The following is a 27838-nucleotide window of genomic DNA, read 5'->3' as shown; positions in this document are numbered from 1 at the left end:
CGCGGCGATGCGATTTAATAGCGATCCTCGGTTACTGGTACACTGGTATAGCACGGTGAAATCGAAATTGATAATGTTTATGCGATTATGTTGAATGGGAAGAGTCCGATCAATGTGGCAATGATACGCGTTACGTGATGTTTCGCAATGGATTTACGAATACTTTTTTTTATGTATGTTTGAAATCGGACGGTACAAATTCGACTGCGAATACGAAAGGATGAATGTTATGGTTAAGAATCCACGAATATTCGAGATAAAAATTCGTTACTAGATAGGAAAGATTCCAAGAATTATTCGTATTTCGTATATAGATGGACTCTTAGGAGAGCGAGAAAGTTTCACAATTTTCAAGGCTATCGGCTTTTTTTTGCTTTTGATATAAGAAACTTGTATATCGTTACGAATATTACGAAGGAAACATAAAGATGTTCGAGTTCAGTAAAGTTCAGTTAAGAACTTTCACATCTTTTATGAAATTTGAAAAATTTGTAAAGATCTGTTTTGAAATACGGGAGAAATTTCGATGGTCTTAAGAGATGCTCAATCAGCAACATGAGAAAACTGTTTTAGTCTTCGTATAAACGATCGTAATTATCGCTAAGAGACAATTTGTCCTCGACAAGGATGAAATCGTCGAGAAGTTGGTTTATTCGTAAACTATCGGTAAATAATCTCTTAACGTATAACAGAAAACACTGGAAATCAGCGAGGATTTATCAACTACGGTCGTTTCCATGAAACTGTCCAAAAGATTGTTGTGAATCTCGCGACTGAGTCGTAAGCAGCTGTTGGCTCGGTTTATACGAATCCTCGAAATTGCGATACACGAGGGAGAAAGCATTCGCGGAAACTACCGCTTTCACAAAACCACCTTACTTTTTCCAGATGTTACACCACCTGACACTTTGCGATATTCCAGAACAGTAACTCGAAATCTTCCTAGTCTGGCTCGTCGTTCGGCTGTTTATTTAAGTTGAACTTCTTCCACTCTCACACCTTCTTTTGCTACGAATCCATTGATTATTCGATTTAATAATTTGACAATTAGTAGATACCGGTAATGCCAGTTCTTAATTTCCCTTCTATTACAACCATTCACAATTCTCCTTTCCAACGAACATCGAAGAACATTCTCAAAATGTCCCACGGAAGTTGAAAAGTTTACGACTATGAATATTCCGAGGATGCAAAGTTTTGCCCCTGGCAGGATTCGGTCGAATCAGATGAGAATCGGGCGGACGTGTTTGCGGAGAGAAAGTGATTGGTCAGAGAGAGACTCGTGGTCTCGACGCCCTGCTCGAGTCGACGTTCTTTCGTGATGCTCGTGATACGACGATATCTTCTCTCGCTGCACCCGATGCACATGAGCCGTGCAGCGCGTGTCACCAACCAGCGGGTCACGTTTCCGGTAATTAATGGTTCACGTCATCGGCGAGGTCGAGACAGCGGTTACATCTGTCGATTGTTGTTCGTATCCGGACACTCGGATCAGGGACCGGCTGATTGTGCGGTTCATTTGGGGCTGCACGGTGAAAATTAGCGAATTAAGCGACGATTCGAGCGTAACTGCGGGAAGTTCGTTTGTCGTTTCACGCGGCAACTGGTTTTGTACTCTGTCAGTGATTTGTGAAGATACAAATTAAACGGACAGCTGTGAAAACCGCCTCAAACGTAGGATTTCAATCGAGGCACGAAAGGTATCGAACGGAATGAAATGAACGGTTGTGAGAGGTTGAGAAAGTAGTGGAATTTTCAGCTGTTTAAATTGGAATTTAAAAGTTTCTTTTGCTTTTAATTGAACGCGGTGTTGGTGCGAATGGCCGAAATTCGAGCAATTATTGAGAATTAATTATGTCATAAAACTGGTGAAATTCACAATTTTTTTTGACAAAAATTCAAACGTGGTTTTATTAGACGCACGAATAAAATTTGAGAAATTATTATATAGGAATGTCATAAAAACTGGGGCTATTGTACAATAACGAGAGTGATTTATTTTTGAAGAGTGAGTTGATAAAGCATTTTCAAACGGGCTTCACTTGGTTTTAAGCGCTCGAAGCGCGCCCGAATTATTAAACCTATATGAATTTTACGGCGAATGACCAACGACATGATAAAGAACGGTGAAGCATTAATTAATTTTTTCCTCTTGTTCGTCGGAACGTTACGCTCGTTATTCGTTTGGCTCGAAAATTTATCACGTTACGCGTATGTATACGCGAGGCTGGGACGCGCGACTACCGCATAAATGTATCGAACAAACACGCTCGACAACTTTTTCACGGCTGGTTCGGTGAATACGTTGAAAATACATCGGTAATCGAAATTCACTCGCTGGAAATCAGTAGTTTACAATCGCGTTAGCACTGTTTGAATCCAGTGAAAATACGAATACAGATTAATTTAAAAAGTGCTTTATTTTTTCCTATGATTTTCCATGACTGACTTACATGTTCTCTGTAAACGGATAAAAATGTTTCATATTTCTTGTTTTTAAATAATATCTTCTAGTATTTCCAACACCGACAAACGATTAATCGTTGAACGAATTACGAGTGCCAATAAAATTCGACGCGATCCAATTTCCTCGATCGAAGGAGAATTCTCGTTCGCTCCGTGGTAAAGTCGTGGAACTCGCAGAAATTCGAATCGAGTACAAATTCACGGTGGTATTCTCGGCGCGGTACGGAAGTCTAGAGTTGGAACAAAGGGAAGGTTCGAGGCGGCGTTTCTTCTGCCACGAACGGTTACGGCTGTACACGTCTGAGGGATTAAAGGATACGGTCGATTAATGGTCGACCAGGCCGCTCGTTGCCTTACCCACCGGGCTCCGTAGGTTTCGTGTGTTTCGCAGTGAAGAACGACATGCTTCGGATTTAGGACAAGCGTTGCGTGATTCTATTTCCATGGCACGACCATGCGGCTCCGTGTAACCCATATTCGTTCCAAAGAACCCCGATGAATCACGACGATCGATCACGAATGTACCCGCGCGCTCTACGCAAATGTTCGTGGAGAACGCGATCGAAGCGAAAAGTTGCCATACTTGTGCAACTTCTTCGCGTAGCTCCGTACTATTTCTGTTCACCAAGGTTCGATCGTATTTACCAGTGTCCTATCGGTTATCGAATATCGAAAAGATTAAGAATTTTTGTTTGCCACTTTCTAATAGCGACGCACGTATAATACGAAGATCGCGGGAAAATATTTTGACGACTACCAAGGGATATTTTAATACAATGTAGCCACAAATGGAAAGAATTTATTAGGTCCGAACATATCGTTGACAATTTGTTTTAGAAGGTATAATTATTCGGACAAAAATGATATTGGTAACATAATTAATTGACAACATGCTATTTTAAAAATGCTTCCTTAGAAAAAGTAAGTTAAAGTTGTCGTGTTCCCTGTGGTCTTCGTGCGATACGAACGCGTCACAGATAACGCAGCGTTAGTTATCGAACTTGCCAAAGATTCGACTCTTCTGGAAAGGAGATAAGATGTTTCGAACCAACGCCTGGCTGGGAGCCAAGATGCGATCGACTGCCGTCGCAAACACACTGCCAGCAGATATATCGTGTCAACGACTATGCGTCGTTCGTGCAGGAGGTCTGAAAATCACGGACTACCCCGTGTGCAGTCACGGATATTAAGTAATGGGCGGTCATTACATCGGTGACGCGAACACGGTGTCGTGTTGGCGATCACCGACGTGGCATCCATCGCGTTTCTTCGCTTTTTCCAAGACGATCACACTCGACGAACCCTGTGACCCACATCCCACGGTCGAGACTCCTCTTCCGCCACGAGGATGACATTTTCCATGTCGTCGTCCCCGCGAGTTGCACGATCATCGTGCGCCAACCATGCCGCTAACCCGCCTGACAAATTTATGGACCCGGTTCCGTTGCTGTGATTGAAGCCCTCAGGATAGAGGAAACGCGATGTCCAAGTAGCACGCTGTGCTTATGTACGATGATGGGTCATGTAGTCTCGCATACCGCAATTTGGTAATCTCGAGTTTCGTGGATTTGCTAGTCCTGTTATGATCCTTCGTAAAAATTAATTAATCGGGAAGCGTTCGTGTACTGACTTTTAGCAAATTAATCATAGGAAGCAGTAAGATCGAAGAATAATACATCTGAAATAGAGTGGTTCTATGTGAAGGAATAAGCACAAACTTTGGTATGAAACCTTGTCTTTTTATCACTTCGTTCTCGAAGGAGTTAAATTTAGAAATTTTACTCGAACGTTTCTAGTTTCTTGCAATTTCTCCCCAGCCTGTACGTTTCCTGAAGGTTACCTTAGCCTTGACTCAAATGTTCTCGCCATTCAATTTTCAGTGACCACCGTCACGTGATCGTAAACCATTTTACAAGCAGGTCACGCGCGTTTAGTAATTCCGATTATGGCCGAGCAACTCAAGGTTTCGGTCTCGCCCTTTGACGCTGAGTCCATCGATAATCTTCCATGCAACGTACGTGCTGTTAGGACCTGGAAATGTTTGGAAGAGGAGGGAATCGCAAAGATACAGATTTTTCCATCTTACTGCACTCGAGAAAACCACTTGACCAGCGGTGGGTCTTGTTATGAGGCTTCAAAGGAGACCGGAAGAGCAAGGTTAAACGAACCTGTTAATAGAGACCGGTGGCCGATTGAAAAAGTTGATTGAATCCGTCCCGGGCGAAAGCAGTTTTCGTCGAAGGACGATCCTCTTCTTCTCTCTCGCGTGCAATAAGATACTCGCGCTTTTTACCCAGCGACGATGACTCTCTTCTCTCTTCTTTTTCTCTCACGCTGGTGGCCGGCGTGACCGGTAGAAAGCACCCGGCGACCAGTTGATCGCACTTCACCGGTTTCTTTGGCAAAGAAAGCCGAGAACCCGAGTCAGCCCGGGTTGAACGCCGTTCTATGGAAAGTCTGGCGAGAAGAGAAGCGACACAACGGGATGAAAGGACGTGGAGAAGAAGTACCAAGGAAGGATAGAAGCAAAGGACGAGGAAGGAAAGGATAAGGAAGGATTAGCGGCGTGTTAGCAACGCTTGTAGTCCGTCAGCCACCACGACACTGGATGTCTTTCTTCATTAAAGACCGTTCAGACGTCCCGGTGTGTCGAGACGTCCATCTGGACGGCTCAATCGAGACCCTGCTACGACGGAAGGATACCCCCCTGGTGCGAACAGACCCGTTTCCATGAGCGAAACCATCCCGATAGTTCGCCATCTTTCGGCTCATCATCGTGCCTGGCATATCGCAATTAAAGGTCACCCTTGTCTGAGCCACTTGCCCCGTAGAGAAACTAACGTTCCACTTGCTTTTACCTTGGTCTATTTTCATGACCTACAGACATTGTACAGAGTGTGTGGAAAGACGATTACGACGTATGTATTCTGAGCGTAACTGTATATTATTGCGATCATCTGGTATAGAACATCGAGGTTTACTACTGTCCAACTGTAGAATCAAGAAGGTAGTAGACTCTTGGTATGGCATTCTTACGACAAACTTTATGTAAATACTAAGTACACGAATACGCAATGCGGGAAACAAAATCGTAAGGTTCCCAGTACTCTGTTCTTCGAAAGAATTTTTCCACGACGAAAAGTCGATAGAGAGAGTATATAGGAACCATAGAAGCGAAGTCGTCCGAGGATCAATATTTGCCGTCTTGTCTAGCGCTGACTTGGACGTAGTCGAGAACACTACATCGAACCAATACCGCTTCACCAGTGACACGAAGCATCCATCTCCCTTTTCGTTCCATGGCATCTTTATCTTACCTCACCCTCAGTCGTAGAATCTTCAAAAATGCTGAAAGCTTCTTCCTCTTGTGAAAGTTCATAATGTAAATACGGTATTCATCGTTCGTACCAATATTTCCCAAAAAATTCGTCGAAAATTCCCACGTGCGTCTCTTTCATAGAAAAATGACTGTGAAAGTATCGAACTAAATATCTTTCTTTTCTTCCGATAGAATCTCCGTCCCTTCCCCCACTTCCACTTCTCCTCCACTTCCTCAAATCTTTAAAGAAAGATTTTCAAGCGTGAAACGTTCGTAGCCTAAATAAAATACGTTATTCGTACGATTCTTATCAGAAAACTTGTCGAAAATTTCCACGTGTCACTATCTCACGGAAAAATGAAAATGAAAGTTCATAGAAGCTGACTGCTGTTAGTCGGCAGCCGCTGTCCGCTCGGTGTTTGCGCACGGAAGCGTGTGTTTGCGTTGGTGCGCGGTGCAAGTGTGCCGTGTTCCTTGGACAGGCCGGTTGATCGGCGCCCGTGACGTTAATGCTTCCTGCAACCTGGAAGCGGATAACCTCGCGTCGTGAACCGAGGATCGTCGACCCGATGACGTTTCCATCGTCGACCCCAAGTGTCGTGGCGAAAAGGGGTCAACGATGTCGCGAAGCAGTTGAATCGTCGATTCGTTCGATGGTCGAGAAAGTATATTTTGGAAACTGTATTGGGAAACGTAAACATCTCCAGGTGGCTTCTGATGGGTGGTCGACGTTGTTGAAGATCTGTTTGGAGAAAGTTAGAATATGATGTTCCTATTGGCAGGTTTGACGTTGGTTAATTGATCGATTGGTATTTGAAATTTAACCATCGTCCCAGATGTATTTTACGATGTTAGGATCAGTCCTGGAAGGTAGTAGATCGGTTGATTGGATCTGAGAAATTGTAACTCTATGTTCGATAGGGTAAGCTAATAAGTGGAGACAGTTTGCGTGAGTTTGAAGATTAGACAAGTAGATTATTGACTCTACTAATTGTAGGTTCTACTGGTTACCCTTTAAACGCAAACATGCTACAAACATCTTGTTAATTTGTAAAATCAACTTTCTCTATCCTAAGATGTTACATATAAAAATTTCAATGGCCGGCCTCAACCTTTCTTTACTCCGATTAGTTGCACAAGAATCCCACAACTTTCCAAACTTGGTCCTTCTTTCTATGCTATAGAAAGAAATAGATGAAACCATGATGAAATATTTGCCAACAAATTTTCAGTTTTGGCAGTAAAATAGCAATTGAGAAGATCTAATTCTCGACAGAGAGAAATCTTTCTTTCCAAGATCTATGGTAAAGATTTCTCTTTTTAATAAAGAAGAATCTAATTCGGAACGATTAATCGAATTAGAAATTCATTGAAACTCCCCATTTACCGTTATTTCCTACTTTTGCCGCTATACAAGGAGTCAGATAGCATAACTCTAGTTATCATCGAACAAAGTTCCGCTACAAGATTCCCTAATCTATCTTCTCGATTCGTTTCACCAACGGTTCACCAAATGAACTCGAAAGAACCGTCTAGGAACAAGGAAAGCTCGTGGTGGCGTTCTGTACCGTTGGTGGAGCTTTGAGAGCGGCAGCGAGGTTAGAAGAAACGGGACGATAGCGCGGTACAAGTCCTTTCCATCGTGTCCCCTCTGATTTGCATGAAGTTAGCCTGTTACGGAACGGTTGCAAAGCGAGCCCGTTCCCACCCACGCGAGCGTGCGCCGCCGGCTGCCGTTTGCAAAAGGCACCGCGCGTTCCGCTTGCTAAACGCGCGCGCGCCCGCTCGCACGCCGCTGACAGAACGCGCTTACTGTGCTGTCCGCCGCGGCGACACGCACAATGCGCCCCTGACCAAGCTTTTACGGTCTTTATCACTCGAATCTATCGGCCTTCTCCTTCTTGCTTATTAGATCCGTGGCTAAACTATGTTACTATCAAAGCCACGGAGAGTTGCAGCGAACGGATTGGATTCCGCACACATGTTTGGATTTATTAAGGGTTCCGTTAGCGGCTCGTTTCCTGTTGCGGCCGATGGCTGAGGTTGCAGATAGTGGAGAGTAGGAATTAGGATTGATAAATGGAGGGAGGAGCTGGGTTATTGCGCACGTGGGTTTTTGGGATAGCTCGGGGGATGATGTAGAGTGGTAAGGGAAGATGAGTGTGTTGGAGAATGATTGTAGATTGTATTAACCCTTCAGCCGCGGGCGATTTTCATACTTTTCTGTACAAAATCGCGGATGAAATTTATATCTTGCCAATGTATTGTATTATCATAAGGAGACTTTTAACGCAATAAAAAAAAAGTCAGCATAAAAATAATTTGCGTAAATGTGCATGTCTCCACTGAAACTCCGAACGTGTGATAAAAAGACAAAGAACAATAATCACCGTTTTACATGGCAGTTCTTCATCTGCACTAAAGTTAACAAAGTCCCCACGTTAGTTTTTAGATTGTCCAAGGATTTCATTCCAGGAATCCGACATTATTGCGCACTTACTGTCGCTTAAAAATGCAAATGCCTCGCTAACGACCGTACTAGTCGAGACCACTTAGCCTAAAGTAAGACATAAAGATGCGATCGTTCCTGCCTCGAGACATCGTTCTTCCCCTACCCCTGTTTCGTTGCGTTCGTTCTCGATTAATTAGCGCGTAGCTTAATTATCCGGCGCGTTTGCTCGAGAGAATTAGCCAGAGGTATAGCGCATAGTTCCACGCGAGGCTCGCGAGCATCGGTAGCTCGCGCTTCGTTCAGAACTATTCCAGTTATCCTCGCGGTGTTATCAAGATGGATTCCAGCCGAACGATACGGTTCGCGGAGAAATATGAAACGCGAAAATAATTAGTCGTAACACCTAACAATTTGACGAAGAATGTGGCACTTTCCTATCGTTTTTCCGTATATACGCCGAGATAAGAAGAAGAAAAAACTATGGTCACACGATTGTTTCTTCTTTTTTTTGGAAAGTTACTTATCTCATCGTTGTGTGAAACGGTGTGACAACTCGAGCGATGTAAAAGATAGTCTATCGTAACCTCGACCTTTCCGAGTATCTCACAAAATTTCTCGTAATTCGAATCAAGGCGTTGTCTATTCTCATCTACGACCTCGAACTCCGAGCTGCCTCGCGATTTATCACGATTCCGCTTGTCTCTCCGTCTCGAGTCGCCTCGACTTCGTGGATGTTGATTAATAATGCAGACGAGTTGCATCGTATGCATCGATAAACCCGCGTGTCTTCTTATTAGCAAAGATGAACGTTACCTGAATGGTGGCCTCGATTAATTATTCGCCGGTGATAGATGCCGCGTCCTTGTTCAAGCGTTCTGCAGTTCAGAGAAAGAATTTTTCCTGCTGTTCGGACCAAGGATTTGGACTAGGTTGGAAACAGCTGTTGGTGGTCCAATTACGAAGGCAGTACGGTTCAGTGAACTGCGAAATTGCCATTTTATACTGCTACATTCTTTTTTCTATGAAAATCTAATTTTCTATGGCATTTGACATTTTTCCATTCTGTCTGTCGCCAGTAGGAAGTGGTGATTTCAAGTAATAAATTAAACTACAAAAATATCGAGTTAATATTTTTACATTTAATAAGAAGTATCGTACCATTAAGAAGAATTCCTTTCAAATATTTTCCACATACACCGTTTCATCAAACAGCCACGCAAGTGACTTCATCTGTACCAAACGGTATAGCAATCACCGGTAATCCACGATTCGATTGAAATTAACGTAATTACTCTCCGCTTCGTTTTAACGAACGTAGAATCCTCGTTACGGTACGATACCGCGATTTCCTTTAAATTACAATCCCTGGAATCGTCGCGATGCAATTAAGGGGTAATTAATACTATCTCTTGTACGTAACCGAGCGATGTCTGAGCGCTCATCGCTCGATCACGTTCCTCAATTCTAACTCTAACTCTAACACGAATCACGGGCTATTGTCATAACTGTCCGCGGATATTACGTCGCTGGCTTTAATTCAACGGTTGAGGCCCAACGGTTGATAGGGTTTTGCGGTCGAGGCTGGTTAATCCAAGCCGATTCGAATAACGAAACCGACACAGCGTTACGTAAAACGGCCACTTCTCATTCGGATTCTTCCTATCATTTCTGATCGGATAACAGGAGATGAAATGACGAGGCTGGTTGGATGTTCGCGAAATTGCGTTTCGTCTACGCTATCGTTAAGGGATTGAAATTTCTAACAAATTGCTCCATTTTCCTCAATTTCTTTTTTCCAAACATTTCACGTTATGGAAATTCCACGTTTATAAAACGTATCTTCTGTCTAAATTCTACAACTTTATGAAATTTGAGGAAATTTCAAAAGTATCTTCGTAATTTCGATAAATTCTCATATAAAAATCGATGTTCTACCTTCACTCCGACTCTACCAACGATTCTGACCTCGTAAATTTCCCCTCATAAGCGCGTACCACTGCGTAACACCGTTCAGTCCGTTCCAATATAACTTAACCCAGCAAGAAATTCCCGGTGATGGCGTTAAATGTTTATAAAGGGCAGCGACCTGTTTCTCGGCCGTGCAGGAATGGCGTAAAGTCGATGGGCAAATATTTGCGGTATCATCGTAGTCGGGAGGTGAACACGTTCAGCTCGTAGGGTTAATAAAGGCGGAGAATGGCTCGAAAGAACGGATAAAGAGAAAGAGAACGAAAGGGAGTTAAAACGGAGGGACGAGGAAACGAAGGGAGAACGAAGCTCGAAGCGCTTGAGAGAGGCGGTTGCTTCTGTGGTCGATCGGTACGCGAGCATCGAGATCCGAGTTTCCACCTACGAGTCGCCGGAAGGGACAGTTTCCGCGGTCCGAGAGCAACGGGGATTTCATTTGCCGCGCGATTCAAGGCGGCTCGGTGATCTCCAGGCGGCGTCTGTCCTTTCTTTTATGCAGCACGCTCGGATCCCTCGTGATCGTCGTGCCAAGCGCGAGGTGAAAGTCTATCTCCTCGGATCCTTCGCCTGCCTCGTTGCTTTCTTTCTCCTTCTTCGATTTTGTACACCTAATCCTGATATAAGCTCCGTTACAGATATACACGATGAGCGGAGAAAAATAAGGAACGGTGTAATCAGCGTGATTAATCGAAACTATTGAAATTTTACTGAATAAAAATAAAGATTCGTGATTCGAGTTGCATCCCTTTCGCTAAAATTGTTGGGTCGCTATATGTTCTATAGAGCTCATAGAATTATTATAAAACGAAATCAGCTTAGAAGTCTACTATCTTATATCACGGTTACGGTGGATCCGTGTTCTGACGAATTTGTCAGGATAATTAAATATACTATGGATATTATGGACACGGATGTATATGTAGTTTCGTCTACGTATGTCTCATTCATCAGAACATGATACAATTAGTCAGCAGGTGTCCTATCTTCTATACGGTGCACACATTCGGATATATTCAACATATTTTGCAACACATTACGATGTAAACATAGTCTAACGTTCTTCTTTCACTGGGTAAGGATCACTTGCTTCTACGTTACCGCAAATTCGCTAGAAGAGGATCGAGGCTGATTTTTTCACGAACACGGATAAGCAGGCTGTACGAGATTATATACATCTCGCTTGGAACATGGAAAATCACGCGGAGGTTGAGGAAATTCGACTCCCTTGAACTAGCTGTACTCGTTCATCACCCAGGGACTTTGTTACCGCCGCGGATGTTGCACAACGCGCGAATGCGAGTGAGTCTCCAAGCTGATTTACGGGGTGCGTGTTTCCCGGCCTCGAGCGGTTCCTGTCGTCCGATCCACTGATAACTTCGTGGATACATGGAAACGTTTTTGAAGAGAATGTAACGGCCAGGGATCGCCGTTGTTGCCAGCGATCTTCTAGCGGAGGATCGATAAATTGGATCGATAGCGTGGGTGTGTTGATTTGGTGAGAAAGTAAATGACGATGTTCGTCTTTGCGGATGAGAGGATCGCGCGTTGTTTAACGTGTTCAGCGACTATGATATGTTTTAATTTTTTAAGTTCTTAGCGAAGCCTGTATACTTTTAACTCTTTTTTTTAACCTTATAGTTATATTTTTGGAATTTACTTTTGACAGTTAGAATTTGTATAGAAATTCAGAAGGAGTTACAGATATGGACTATTATTTAAAAATACTGTTGTATCGATGTTTTTCAATTTTTCTAACACGGATTAAATATTTTCAACTGGAAGATTTCTATTCCAAGTGGTATGTTAAATAAAATAAGAAAATAAAATGTGTAGTATTTTTGTCGTTATTTTTGTTAAAATTATATAGAGCAAATATTCCGCGTTAATAGCGACGGGACTGAAAGTTATTACAGTATCCTCAACGATCCTAGAAATCGATTCATCATTTTCGAGATATTATCCGCGATGGATCGGACAATCGACGAATCAAATAACGACATCGTTCTCCCCTTTATAGACCCGTCACCTCAACCTCCATTATCGTTAAAAGCCATCTCGCCGCGTCCTTTCTCGCTTACGATTTTCGACCGCGCCAAAGCGTCCGTCTTACATAATCGTACGTACGGTAATTTTCCTTCGAGTTAACGACACTGTGGCAATTCGACGCGGAGATTTCCGTTACGCAACACTGTTCGCCGCTTCGAAGTTTACAGTAAACGGGAGCGATTTGCGGGACGATGTAACGCAAGAAAATTGGAGCAAATATTACAGGTTACAGCGAGCAAAAGCGACGGGAGGAAATGCTCGCGTGTAGAACGTTTGTTGGAGTTAAAGCGCTTCCGCGACTTCTTTGCGGGTGGCCCTCGTGCCAGCCGCAATTAGTTTCAACCGTGCACGCAACGAGAATTTAATCGCGCGGATCCACGGGAGCGAGCCGGAGGTTGTATCAAAATTTCGTTTTCGAATTCTCCTTGACGTTTCCTGATGAGGTTCGATAGTTAATTAAAAGTTCGAATTATCCGAATTTAAAGATTCAAACATGAATTTGAATTCGGCCTGGATTTGAATTTCAGTTTGAGTTTGAGTTTGAGTTTAAGTTTGAGTTTGAAAGTAGAAATGATGTTTACTTACCAGACACTTGGAACTCAAGTTTCGTCGAACAGAGAATTACAAATTGAAAGATCTGAAACTTCTCTGTTCAAGATCGATAATAAAAGTGAAGTAATTTCAAAGCGCTTTGCACGTAGTAACTTCATAGTACCAATTTGCAAGCAACGCAGATGGCGATTGATTTATTACAGCGCGCACGATATTTCCGCAGAACTCGCGAGCGACATTAAGAGCATAATTGGCAATGTCGTTGATAACGTGAAACGCGAATTACAGTAATTACCGAATGAATTTTTCAGTTAAGTCGCGTTTTCTATGCGTTTACGCGCGCTTGTCAACCAACTGGGACCAACGTTCAGCTTGATTTTTAGATTTGGAGGAGAGAGTTAAACGATATCGACTGGTAAATAGGTGTCTTGTACGATCTGTCGCGTTTCCATTATTACTCGTTCCCCTGCTCCGCGTTATTCGACTTTCCCTTATTTGTTTCGTGGCTCGTGTAGCGAGCTTTTCGATCCGTCCGATTGCTACAAAAACGTTTCACAGGCTGTAGCACATACCTTGGCATATACTGGCGATGTTACATTTCAGAATTTCTTGCTACGTCATATAGGAAACGATCTTGTAAATCTCGCTTACGATAGCACAAGTTCGTTTCCAAATAAATTGTACGAGTTCTTTGAACTTCCGTAAAGTGAATTTTCGTGACGCATTGTGTTACGTCCGGTGACTCTCTACACAAACCAGGCCCAGATGTCTACACGTCCTTATGCGTACCCTCAGCAATCTTAAGGACCCACTATAAATTTTGGCACTTTCATAGTTAAGGTCCTTTAGACCAAATATGTATCTTTTTACTTTAAGTGTTCCTTGGTATTTAGTGTCCACTCCGGGAAGGTACAAGAAATTTGGTTTTTCTCACCTACGGTGTCTCCCGCTAGCAACTTTCTCTCGGAGACGGCTAGAACCCTTTCTTGCCCATCAACCTTTTTCATATCCAATTAGAAGCAATGACTGTTGCCCTCACTTTCCTGGCCAAAATTGCCATCAACGAATCCGATGTGCTAGAACACCCATCAATAGCTTTCCTCCGCCACAGCATCGTCACCGAACTTCACTGGTTTTCCATCTTTAAATCAGTCAACATCTCTTGACTGGTTTTCCACCCTTAGATCAGTCTTCTATTTAACCTATATATACCAAGCGTAACTGTCTATGTCTATAAAGTTGTTGGAATAAAGTGTATATTGTAACCTGTTACTTCAGTGTTACAATCAGTTCAACCACCTCTATTATCCTAAACGAAATAGGGGACCGATCATTTCGTGGCGTCGATTATCTAATCGTAACGGGAATTTACGACTCCCGTTGGCGCGTTTCCTCGCGATCGCGTCTCTCCGCGAACGGTCGAACACATTGGAAAAACTTTTTTAGGAAATTCCGTGTGTAACGCTTGGTCCAGAGCCATACGATAGGACTGGTTAAAAAATCATAAAAAATTCCAAGTTCTGAGCTTGAAATTCGAAATACTACGATATTTCCTACTGGGAACGTCGGTGAAAACGGGATGGCGAATCGCGGTGGCGGTCGGCTACGATTACCTTCCCTTTCGCGGCGGGTCGTTTACGCGACGCGGCGCGACTCTGCGACGGTTAAAGCCGCGCGGCGTTTGTAAGGAGCGGGCTGGTCGCTCGTAGCGCCAGCTCGGAGTCATAAAGGGTATGGGAGCGACACACCCACCGGATGCATTTTACACACTCTGCTCCGGTAGGTAAGCCACGGTGACGTCATCGTCCTATATACAGGGTGCCGCAGCCGTGACCCGTCGCCGCGACCTGCACAGCCAATTCTTTCCTCCGTTCTGTTGGCGCGCGAAAGTCGGATTCTTGATATCCACCACCGATAATCCAGCATCTGCGTTCCAACTGCCGCGTGACTCTACATATTCCTCGTTACAACTTATACCATTTTTTCTTCGTGTTTACACGCATAGAAACTCAATTAGACTTTAAAACGCTTTATTCCGGCATAATTCTCTTGTCAACGTCGAATCGACCCCTGATTCGTTCTCTCTCGAGTAGTTGTCGAGAGGTGTCAGCGATATCGCGAGCGTGTCTACACAGAGAGATTGTCTCTTTCTCTTTCTGTTTGGCGTGGCTGCATTGCATCGTTGCTCGAGTAACGCAATCGCACGAGTCACGTGCGCCGAGCACGTAATAAAGGCTGGAGAAATTTTTGCTGGATCGGTGATCCGTGGGCTTCGACTTGCGTTCTGCTACAATGTTGCTTCGAGCGTTTTTGCGGGACAGCGAATTAATTGCGCGACCGCAATCAAATCGGTACAGGGTGGAGATTGACGTGGCAGCTGACCGGGGGTGTCGCAATAGGAAGTGCTGTACGGTATTCCGACAGTTTTTCTGATTCAGGGTTGCTTGCCACGTTTCACGTCGTTTTCATTAATTTTGATTTCTCGTAGTGAACTGACTTATACGTTAGACCGACGCATGCGAAATATCGTTCCATGGGTTAATACCGTTTGTTATGTTTCATCTCACTGTCAATCATCGTCGATGACATGAAAGAATCTGTATGGAATATTTGCAAGATTGTTAACAGAAACGTTAAAAATTCGTAATTGACCAACGAATTTTTTAATTAATTTCGTTCTCGAATTCTGTTATCGAAATCGTAGTAAACTACTTTTTGTATTTAATAGGTGAAAATATTCGTGGAAGTTATTCGAATAAACGTAAATGTAGCATTTGGAGAAAGTTATGCAAATGTTGGGACATATCGATTTTTCAGTAGAAAATGAATCGACAGGGAAGCTATAAAATAACGTTGACAACAACATTTTAAAGAATATTACTATAAATAATACGTGACAATTTGAAGTGAAAGTCACATATTTCCCATACGCTATGTTATCCACCACTCTAATAAAATTATACGAGTTTTCATAGAAAGTTTCATTCTCCCTTTCCAACAGATATTTCCCCCGCAAAGTGGAGGTAGATTATTTATCTTCCTAATAGTTTTTCCTTTCAATAATCTTTTTTCACCCTCGTATAAAAGATCATAAAAATTTTAGAAGCAGAAAGAAGGTAACTTCCTCTGCACTCAACCCCCGCAGCGTGGAAACCGGTGAGTTAACGACGGGCATTGGTGGCCGTTTCTAACATGAAATATCGGTCGGTTGTCGTCGATATCTGCTGTTGTAATCTGAGTAGAAACAAATCCTTGGAATGCACCGAGCTGGTTGGATTGAGTCGTCGTCGTCGTCGTCGCTATTGCGATTGCGCTCCGGTCTGCTCGTCGGGGATCGAACACGCCGCGCGTCGGCCTGTTGCGTTCTCGAAAGCGGCTGCCATTGTTCCGTCGACGGAAGACCGTGTTCGCCGTGGAACCGAGATAAGGGATCAATTTTAGATACAAATATCACACTGACATATAAAGTTGTTGCGGCCTCTGTTGTCCTATCCGGGAAAGGTTGATGAACTTCGTTCGATTAGCACCAATCTTTGCGATGAATTTTTCACACTTCTAAACTCTGTTCTCTGTTCTTCTGATACCCTGTGTCTACAGCTGAGGGTAAAATTTATGATTTTTTGCAGAGTTGTTATTTTCTAATGTTTCGATTAATTACGTCTTTGTAATTTTGTCGAAGCTTTAAGTTTGTAGCGTACTGTTCTGAATCACGATTACATCAAACGATCAAATAACGACACCTACTTCCCTACTGCCGAAAGCGGAAAGAAAAAGAAACGCGTGTCTAACGAATCTCACGTGCGTGCCACAGCGTTAGGAAACGACAATTCACGAAGCTTATCGGACTAGCGAGCGAGAGGCACTTCATCAGGCCAGCGCGGGTTTCCACGTGCGGAGATTGATTAATGCGCGTTTCCATCCCGCGCGTGTCCCTCTTCCCCTTTCCTCTTGTGTTCGTTCCGTCTCGCTCGAGAAACTCTCTCCTTCGGCTCGCGGACTCGGTGGTCCGTTGCATTATCCTGATCCTAAACAACGCAGCATTGATGGATATCGCGAGCGCTTCTGGTGTATTGTGCAACCATTCGAAGCTGGTTCGCGGCTCCGCTTCCGATGGCTTTTCTCGGTCGCCGCGGCGATTTAATTAACGACACCGGCCTCTCCACTCTTTCTCTCCGTGTGTTTCGATTTTTCGATAATTACGAAGCGACGCCGCGTCACCGTCGCGTCGGTCGATCGTGAAACAGTCGGCTGGCCGCTTAGGAGAGTTCTTAACGAGACGAGAACGAGAAAATATCGGCGAAAGTAAGTGGATCGAGCTGCAAAAGTGTCCCTGCCACTTCTCACAACGCTTGCAACGTCGATACCTTTAACGAACTTTGTTCAAACACGATCTTCGAGAACGACCGATCGATTTGCGTTTTCTTCTCTATCACGATGGTTATCTGTTCGGTTCGATTGTCGTTGCCCGGTGTCTATCGTCCGGTTCAGGGTCTCGGCCTAGCGGTACACTGTTGTTATTCATGGGAAAGTATGATAGCGTTTGAAGCACGGTCGTGAAGTTTGTACTTACGATAATTTGATTTGATCCTCGTTCGCACGACGAGGTGTAGATTTCAAACGGAGATTGGAAACTTAGTTTTAATAATAATATAAATTTATCGGCTGTGAGATCTTGGTAAATTAGATAGAAGCAAATAGAGAGATATACATAGACGTAGGAAAGCGTTCTCCATAAAACTGCAACGAAGAAGCAGCTTTTCTGGTTTCAAAATGTTGATTTCTCTGCTGTTGAGACAGCTAAAGGATCTTTGCAAATCGACCATGAAATCTTGTAGAAGCATTGAAAGGACGAGTCAGTGAGGCGAACGAAACGAAGTACTTACGGAGAAATAGAATAGGAATTTTCACGCAGACTCGAGGGGAATCGACCGCGAGAGAATCGCAGGCAGAGACTGGTGCGAATTCGCCACAAGCCCTCGCGAATACCGGCCACGTAAGAAGTGTCAGACACGCCAGCGAGAGTGATAACCCGTCAGTTATATAAATGTATTAAATTATATTCTATGCCGCAGACACGCATCGCGGAGAATGGACTGGACGTCTGGCTGATTGGTTAGGGAGATCGTGTAACAAATGTTTTCACGATCTGTATTATTCCCGCGCGAGAAAAGTGTTCTATGCTCTCTGCCTTGCAGCCTGTCTCCTTCTCTCTTTTTCTCTTTCCTTCTTCTTCCTCTCGGTTACGTTTCATTGTTTCCATTATGATCACCATAGATTCCCATGACCGGAGTTTTCGAGCCGCGATCGGTGTCACGGTGAAGACAAATCTCCCGGGATTACATTAGATCATTGCGAAATCTGTACACCTCGAATATCTGTTCGGCTCGAACGTACTAATCAAATGTTCACCGGTTGACGTGGTCGCTCGATACAAACTGGTTTACACGAGCAGAACGCTGTCTCGGACAGTTCGACGAATTAATAACGATTGGTGCCGATGGAAAAACGTGATCCAGGCGTAGATATTAATTGTTCTCTTGAAACACCTTTGGCTTGTAGCAACAGTATGTGGGTGTTACTCGAATCGCGTACGTTCATGATAAACCGTATAGTGATCGAGGATGACAGGTATTAGCTTCCGTCAATTTGAATTATTTGCTGAGAAACTTACGAATATCATTGAATTAAAGTCACAGCCTTCCTATCGTACGAGCAAACGTCAATTTTGTCGTCTTACAGTATTCTATTATACGTACGAGAGTAACGATTGAACAATAAAATTAACTTTGTCAGTAACTTAACTTGTTCAAAATAAGCAAATATGCAAATACCCTGGAGCAACGGTATTTATAAACGTTAGACCCGAGTCGACTAAAGTTTCCGAGCAAGTTTACCCTCTCGCGCAACGTTCACTCTTTTCCTTCCACTTTCTCACAAGTGAGGGAGACTCCATCTCCCACAAAATCCCAATCATACATAAAAACTCAGACCGTGCTGCAACATGAAATTCGCGAGTACGTACGAAATGCAAATTGGTGGGCGTGAAAGGAACTCGCGGCGCTTATAACGGGACGCGATTAAACAAAGCGACCGGTTAAACAAAGGGGCTAATCAAGGCCCACCCCGTGGCGTTCTCGGTCAATTTCAATTCCGCGATCGTTCCAGCTTTGCTGTCAGCGAGACGGGCGCATGAAAAAGGCAGGGTTGCTGGCATGCTGACGTCCCAATTCTCCTCGCGTTCTTTCTATGCCGGCACTCCGCTTTGTACCGCCGACAATTTCGACTCTCTCTCTCTCTCTCTCTTTCTCTATTTTTCTCTCTTGCGTTATACTTTTTTCTACCCTTCTCACCCTCCGATGACTCTCCCTCTCTCTTTCTTTTTCTTTTCGTTGCAACGAAGCTTAATGAATGCATTCGCTGTGGGGATTTGAGTGAATTCGATCGAAGGCTCTTGTAGTAGTTGATCCGATTGATATTTGGTGGGGCGAGTTGGCAAGGGAAACGGCCACTGAAATTCATTTGAAGTATCTTTGATTTCGTTATGCCAGGTTAAATTGTCGGGCTTTATCGAATGTTTGCTTGAAGGTTGATTAATTCGGCATTGTTTTGGTAGAGTGCTCTCGTTTGGAAGTATTGTGTATCTACAATTTAGGTTTGGTTGAAATTAGGGGAAGAGGAGGTTTTTAAATGGGAGAAATTTTAGAATTTCTGGAAAAAATATTTTCATTTGTTCAAGCTGTTTATGATAGCGATCCTTGTTGAACGTTTGTACTAGATTTGTCAATCTTATCGTGTTATTAGTAAGTATAGCCCCAGTCTATCAATAAGATCATTAAACACAGAATCTTCTAAACTCGTATGTAAATTCTCAACGAACTTCCCACCTAACTCTCATTAGAATATTTAAATCGTTTTATTAATAATACATCTGCCTTCAAAACCCACCACGTGCTTCTAAACATTGAAGCGTGTTTAGCCCAGTATTTCATAAATCACATTATCACAGGGAAGTGTAGATACATTACGGTGAATCAAGAGCGGACTGTTCGTGCTAGCAAACGCATTAATAAACAATATGCCTCCATAAGGTGGTCTATTAAAACAGCTAGCGCTGTAGCCTCGGTTAATTTATGCGAACCCTCGGTTTCCACGTCCCTTTCCATTCTCCGGAATCCCCATAGGGACGAGACCATCCTCCCCTAACGAGTCTTTTATGCACCGTCGACTTACCCTTTTCCCATAAATTTCGATTGACCAAATATTGGTATTGACGAATCCTGAAATGGCCCTATTATTCGAATATCGTCGTATCCTGAGGGTCGGACTCCCGTTCCACCACGAAAATTATCGATACTCGGCATTATCGATCCAACGAGACAATAGCTGATTTATACTACTCGTTTATGAGATCGGCAACAGTTGCTCGAACCATGTAATCGGGACATTACAAATTGAAGTGGCTGTCACTGGAGCGGCGATCCAAGCGAGCGAATAGCGATTGTCGAGGGTGATTTAGATTCTTTTCTTAAACTGTTTGATCTTGTTAGACCGCTGTTTTCAGAGAAAGGAATGTATTTGTTCTATCTAGTTTATGGTTTTGTTTGTGAAATCGACGAGAATATGTCGCTATTACTTTATTCGAGCTTGTTAAATCCGATGCCGTATTTATACTCAACTACCTTATCTGCAATTTTTTGATGTAACGCTATTTATTTACAAAAGCAAGGTTGAGACGATAGGCGCAGGAGCGTGTGAAAAGAAATTCTAGGAACGAAAAAAGGCACAAAAAATGCAAAGGGAGTAGCAGCAATGAAGATAAGTAACGTTTCCTTAATAGTTGTAAGTTCAACTCTATCCATTTGCAAATTTGTGATATGCTACCTTGTAAAATTGTGATGTCTACTAAATCTTCTGAAAATCTCAAGCTGAAATATAATGACAAACAAAAAGTATCCTATTAAACTCTCAACCGGACGCATTCCACACGTACCTCGCGTAAGTTTCGTAGCATTTTCGCTCATCGAGCACGGAGACCAGGCGGATGAGGGCGGACACACGTGGGCGATCGAGTACGCGTATAATGGTTACATCGCGGTGTTCCCCGGTTTCTCGAGTGGCCGCTAAACTGCGATGTTTATGCAGTCCGGTGTAACGATGCACGCCGATATAATGCAGCCACATCGCCGTTGGGGCGACGCATGCCACTTGTCCGCTTCGCCATCCGACGCCCGCCGGCCGAGCGATTCGTAAGCGGATAGCACCGGGTCCCGATCCCCGCTGCGTCGTCGTTCTGCGAACAACCAGCCGATTTTGCTGGAAAGTATCTGGTTTACGGTCTCGAGAGGCCGACCAACTTTGCGTTCCTCGAAAAAGACGAACTGGATCGCCTCGATTCGCATCGATGAAGGCGAAGGACCACGCGGATTGGAGGAAGGGATCTTGGATAAACGCGTTTACGTCTGCTGGTGATTTGTGTAAATACTAAGGAGAATCGTTCTCTTTCGTTGGTTTTTACAAAGATGGACTTTTCTTTTTTTTAGTTTCTTATGGAGTTTGAATCGTTGACACGTTATAGGTGAACGAAGAGATCTCGTGTATTTGTATTTTATCGTCAGAGGCCGTTGACGAAATATCCTGTGTTTCGTGGAGATATCAATCAAGAAATTTGATCAAGATTTTATGCTTAAAATAAACGACGAGGTAAAAAGGGTCGACAGTGATTTATTTAACGTGTAATATTTGACACGAAAAAGTAGCTGACAATTAGGTTCGTTTAGTACGTAAAATGTTTAGTTCGTAATGTGCTAGAATTCAACTCTTGAGACTGTAAAATTTGACCACGTAACTGCGCGACTATAAGCAAAAGTACATAGTCAGCTTGAATTAAAGCGAAAAGTTCCTCGATAAATCAGCACCCTCGTTTCAATACACTTTGCGCACATCTGTCGAAAGCACAAAAGACAGGCGGAAGAAACGGAGTCCAGCGATGCTCCTCGAATTGACGCACATACCTCCCCAAAAGCAAGTTCCAAGAGTTCATTGGAAGTGGCGGACGGGTGCTGCCATAAAATTCAATTTATTCCCCCTTGTTTGTTCTCACCGTTGGGGGAGATCGGTGTCGATAACAGATTCTCCTGGCGTAGGCCATGATTCCATAACAATATGGAAGAGAACTTGGAACCGTTAGCTCGCTTGTCCCCTCGGCTTCTTCGACCGCTTCCCGTTTCCGGAACCATGGCTTAGCGCGTTAAAAGCTTCTGGGAACGCGGAAACCCGAAGGTGTTATGTAACTCAGGAATGTACGCCGCCATATATTACGTGAAATCTCTACATTACGAATATAGTAAGGTAATGGCCGGTAGTAATATCCTTACCCTATTTTGCGCTATTATTATATTATGATATCGTTATGATATTATGCAGGAATAACTGGGCCGATTTCATAGGAGATTTAATCAGACGCTGTTTCATTGTATATCGACGTGCATGTAGTGGCAACAATGTAGTTAATTATTGACTATCTGTTGGAATTAATCTGGTTTGCCCCAGCTTACTACCAGGTATAATAATAATGATCTGGTATTCGTCCATTTATCACGGGGTTACAATAAGGAGATAAGAACGCGCGCATTGTGCTGCTGCGTCCGTGATAAGTGCTGAATATTAACAATGCAACTATCTCGACCTTTACCAGCCATTATACCGTTCATTAGCGATAATGGGGATTGTATATTCAATTATCAATTGTTTTCTAAAATTAATTTCGTGTTCCTGGATTAGGTCTCCATCCGAAAGAATCCCGCGAACAAGGAACAGTTATTCGCTACCGAACTTGTTCTCCGTGCCAAATTTCTGAACTTAAATTCTGATCACGCGTGTAGCTGTGACACTAAAATTAATAAAGTACACGATGGATCGATTTGAATTCCGAATGACTCGCTCGTCACATCGCGTTACATCACGTTCCACCACCTGTCGCCATTCTATCACGTCCCAACTCTTGAATTCATTCCTGTCCAGATACGAACAAACCACGTCACTTCACGGTAATATGTAACGTTTCTCCGGGAAACAGGCTTGTGAAAGGACCGCTCTGTTGCAGGGTCGCGGAGATGTCGCATCGTTGGTCCGGAACTTGCTCGGACCGATTTACGGCGATGGCGTTATCAATCTGCTGATAAGACAGGCCCGGGACATCCTGGTGTGCGCTTATCACGGCAACTTGGAGAACTTCCTCAGGACTTATCTGTCACCAGCCGCGTCCCTTCTGGCGGAAGTGAAGTCTGTCGCCTCCGAAACGGTGAGTTTATTTCCTCTTTTCGCGTAGTCGCTCGCGAATGTACGAGGTTCGTCCGTGAAACTGGATCGTCCGCGAGGCAGGAAAGGTGAAAGAGCGGCGGGAATGCGGCTCAACGGACGGATTGTTCCTCGAAGCGATTAAAGTAATCAGTCTCATAGATGGCTATGTCCAAGTATGGTCGCGACCGGATCCACTTCGCGACCAATTGCGAAATCCGACTTATCGTCCGGATGACACGGCCTTCTATTTATATAACCGGTGACCGATTTAATCGGCGATGAAAGCGCGCATCGAGAAATTCATCTTTTTGTTCGGCGGTTGTTTCTTTGATAGCTGGAGAACACTCGAAGATAGCAGAGTTTCCGATCGGTGTCCATTGCCTCTGCTACTATCTACGAATTTTATCTTATCGTAATCTCGGTACCGTTTGAACAAAGAAAAAAATGCTTAACATTTTACGCTTTTAATATTTATAATTTCAACAAAAAATTGAGGCCAGAAATTAAACGGAAAACGATAGGATCGAAAATGACTTAGAATCTACCAAAATTAAATTTAAAATTAAATTTTTCAGAAAAACCACGACTTTTCCTTTGAACTGGTACGTAGGTAGTTACTTAACCTTCCGAAGTTTGTCTCCAATGACACAACGCGACTGGCGTGAATGTGATATAACGGCAGATTAACCGAGTAACGTCTTCGCAAAGGTACTCAAGACTAGGTACGCGAGACATTCCAAGAGACAGTTCAGCGTTAACGCTTAGAAATTCAATTAAACCGGCAAGAATTGTCGAGCGAGGAGTGGTCGTCGAGAAGAAAGGCAACCCTTGCCGGTCGATCGTCGCTAATAACACTTGTAGTTGCGGGTAACCGGCCTGTCTCGAATCTCGAGCTACGAGGGTTGTCAGCGCGTCGAAGCACGTGCCTTCATCGAGGTTAATTTATTTACGCGGAGAGCCACGCCAGTCGCACAAAGTGTCTCGAGAGGGCGTTCGCAAAAGCCTCCGCCTAACCACCGATCTCGAAATCTCCCGCTATACGGTTCGTAAACGTTAATTAAAACTCGCAGTGAAATAGGGACAGTTCTCGGCTTGGGGTAACGGTCGAGCACGTGGCGAAATAACCTAATCTCGTGACACCAAACCGCTTCTACTCGGCGGAGGAACGCTCTGATTCGAGATGGTTCGAGGGGAAGATAGGTTTGATGAATAACGTTTGGAAGGTCGGTAATTGGCGCTGAGAACGTTGACTGATTGATTCGGCCGACCTGAATTGTGTTTGATCGGAGAAATGAATTTCTGATGGTGGAGTTGAGTTGTGTTTAAAGGTATGATGATATAGAATGTTAGTGATATACGAGTTTGTAATCGGAGATCCGAGGTTCCTGCGCAGTCTCGCGGTGTCATCAAAATCGAAGCTGTTGTGTTTTATCGAAAAATGTACTTTAACGTTTCAACGTTATAGTTTATTAAGAGTCGAACGAGACAGTGTTCGTGTTCGGAATGGTTGCGGAATTAAGCTTCAAATAAATTTAGAGAAGTTAGAAGAAAGTAACGTCGACTCTGTTCGCAGACCAAGCTTGTCGCAAGGAAAAATAGGTTGACTGTGTTTGAAACGAACTGTCAATTATCGAAGAGAATATCTCGACCCAATAGTAAGAACCTGATAAGATTACAGCTACGAGTCCATCGTTCTACCCTGAAGCCTCAACGAGGAATTTCCGAAAACTAACTCTTATTACGACGTGAAGCGAGTACGAGGGAAATTTCTACACAATGGAAGGCACGGCGAGCGGTGCTCGATAAATTCTAAGGAGAAGACCAATAAAGAAAACGACGCGCTGGCTCACGACAATTTGGCAGATATGGGGCAGCGATGTCCACGGTGGAAAGCGGAGCGACGCGAGCGGAGCTCTGCTCGCTCGTTAGCGCAGAATTTCTGAAAGTAGGTAGGCAGAGAAGCTAACCGACGCGTTCTACCTAATATAGGCGAGCTGTGGCCTTTGTCCGCGCGCAATCACATCCGGTACTGTCGATCTGGAAATTTGTCCGCAGACCAGTCGACTCTTCCGTCACGATTCGGGACTTGTCTTCTAGCTAGCCATTTCGGTCGCGTCGTTGTCTTCGTTGCGATTAGTAGATTGCCTTTTAAAGCTCTTCGATCGAGGAGCAATCAGGGTTCAAGAATCGTAGAATTTTGCTAATTAACTGAACGACCGTAGACGTTCGAATTTAACGTATAAAAACCAACTACATTGAAATCTCGAATGTAGTCTCAGACCGTAAAGAATGAATTTGCTAGAACGAGTATGACTGTTCGCTAACTTGACTTACCTTAACAACTACCCGTAGGAACTTAATAAATCCCTCCCACTGTCGTACGATGTAATTACTCACCCTAGAAGAATTATCCTGGTAGAAAGTTCGATACAACATGGAGCAGTCCCTTGGAAAAACTGGAATAGGTAGCTCGCGAGCGACGAAAGCGTCCGAGAGGCGGTACATCAGCGCAATTTGCCAGCGTCTTTTCGATCAATAAACATCCTGCACGATGTATACGGGACGAAACAGGAATTATCCGTCGTTAAACGACGACCGGCTTCGCGGAGCGAAAGGTTGTCGAATGTTGCGCCGAGTGAATTACCTACCGGACAAGTAATTCGATAGAGCTCGTTACACCCGAGCTTGTATCCAATTAAACTAGCCTAGACGCTGCTTCTTTCTCTTTTTCTCTCTTACGCGAGTGTGACTAGTGATTTTCCGCGTACGAGCTGGTGTACGTAGGTACACGGTGCCTCGCCACCACGCGACGCATCCGTAATCGCCGTATCAACCAAGCCGATAACAAGGTTACGCGCGTGTGCTTCGTCCGTAATAGCAATAATTTCTTGCCAAGTAACGACCATTTCGAACCGTATACGGAAAAGGGACGCCCGGACTAAGAACGGCTCTGGACTCGCCCTTCACGTTCAACCGGAGAACACGCTCGTAAATATTTCGCGGCTTTTCAGGCTCTTAACTGGTCCAGAGATTTTCGTTTTGGGAAATTGGAACGGAGAAAAATCGATTTATAGGTTGTTGGTTGCTGCTCGTGGCACTTCCTTCGATACCTTGGGTAAACTTAATTGACGATTGGATGGAGGATGTAGTAGTAGAGATACTTCTTGAATTCGTGTTGTTCAACTTCGTCAACCAAAATGAACAGGAAGATATGGATGTTACAAATATCTTTTAACATCTACGTTGGAATTTATCATTATTTATATCGTCTGTTTGCAATAAATAAACTTAGAGAGGTAGTCTTTTTTTTAAGAAGTTGAACCCTAATCACGTATTCAGGTAGTAAAATTCGAGAATTTATACGACGACCTCGAAATATTTCCATAACTTAATATTTCTGCAATTCATTTGAGACAAAAAACAATTCACATGCTTCACTTCGAAATCCCACGTCCAGTTTTGGAGCTATCGTAACGGTTGTTTCTGTTGGAAGAACGTTTCACCGAGGAATCACCAGCGAAGCTGTGACGACGCTGCAGCAACAGCAGCAGAGAGAGACAGAGAGAGAGAGGAAGGGAGAAAGAGAGAGAGAGCTAGAAACGTGCATAGTGCTTGGCTCGATATTCGAAGGGCAGGAATTCGCGTGGGTGGGTCGAGCCCTGCAGATAAACGCGGAGTGGCGAACGGGCGCACAGGTGTACGGGGCCGAGAGAACCCCGCGACATTTATTTCGCATAAGTAAATTTTCATAGTTGAGAGTTATTATTATTATTCTCATCATTTTTATCATTCTTATCATTATCGTTATCATTGTTATCATTATCATAATTGTTAACATTGTTATCATTGTTATCATTCTTATCATTACGATTATCCTTATCATTATCATTATTGTTATCATTGTTATCATTACGATTATCGTTATCATTCTTATCATTGTTGTCATTCTTATCATTATCATTATTGTTATCATTCTTATCATTGTTATCATTATTATCATTGTTATCATTATTATCATTGTATTGTTATCGTAATAATACTTATTTATTAGCGTACTTGGGAGACTACGATCGCGAAAGAAACGACGGGGGTCAGTGGTGGGTCGGTCCGTTTCAATCATCCACTCGTTCTCGATTCTCTTTCTGTTCACCTTCGGTATTGTTTCTTCGGTTACGTTCCCGTTGCATGTGAAATCGCGTCTCGAGTTAGCGATGAAATACGATTCAGTTCCATTCTCTCGAGCAGAATGTCTTGCTAACCAGCTTGGCAGTTTTAACGCGATAGCTGTCTCGCGCTAACCTCGATGACATGTCGATAGAGCAGTCGATACGGTTCTTGATCTCGCCACAACGACAGATTTTGAGTGTCTTTAGGTCTTTTGGGGCGCACTTTTTCATTCTTTAGAAGTTGATCAAGCGTTTTCGTTAGCTTAATGTTCCTCTCAGATCCAATCATTTCCAAACAAAGAGTAAATCCAACGTTCGCTTCTTAAATTCAGGACGTCCAGTCTAGTCAATTTGATCGAGAGGTTGTGCAAGGTAGCCAGGACCAAGATGGACCTGCGTCCACGTAGTCGAAGGGTGTGCACAGATTGACGAAGCTGGTGGAAAACGGGACTGTAAGGTAAAGGCTGGAATGTCGGCGAAGAATAGCAGTAGGTAGGTGTAGCCAGATAGCACGGGACGAGTGCATCGAAGACACCGTAACGGTGCCTCGTCCGAACTGATTGACAATGA

General features: G+C 43.7%; 1 protein-coding gene across 4 annotated transcripts in view; it reads left to right on the top strand.

Annotated features, from left to right (window-relative positions):
* The window catches only part of LOC138178349 (uncharacterized), a 303819-nt gene that overhangs the window by 43935 nt on the left and 232046 nt on the right, over positions 1-27838 (top strand). For all 4 annotated transcript variants that reach the window (XM_069110111.1, XM_069110121.1, XM_069110102.1 and 1 more), the window contains exon 3: positions 22906-23103. In XM_069110111.1, the coding sequence (XP_068966212.1) occupies positions 22906-23103 (198 nt within the window). The remainder of the gene's footprint in view (positions 1-22905; positions 23104-27838) is intronic.

The sequence above is a fragment of the Bombus flavifrons genome, chromosome 1 (genome assembly GCF_040668555.2).
Source record: "Bombus flavifrons isolate JBK064 chromosome 1, iyBomFlav1_principal, whole genome shotgun sequence".
In the NCBI taxonomy this organism is placed as follows: domain Eukaryota; kingdom Metazoa; phylum Arthropoda; class Insecta; order Hymenoptera; family Apidae; genus Bombus; species Bombus flavifrons.
Note: the sequence above shows the minus strand (reverse complement) of the source record. Positions and strands in the feature narration are given on the sequence as shown.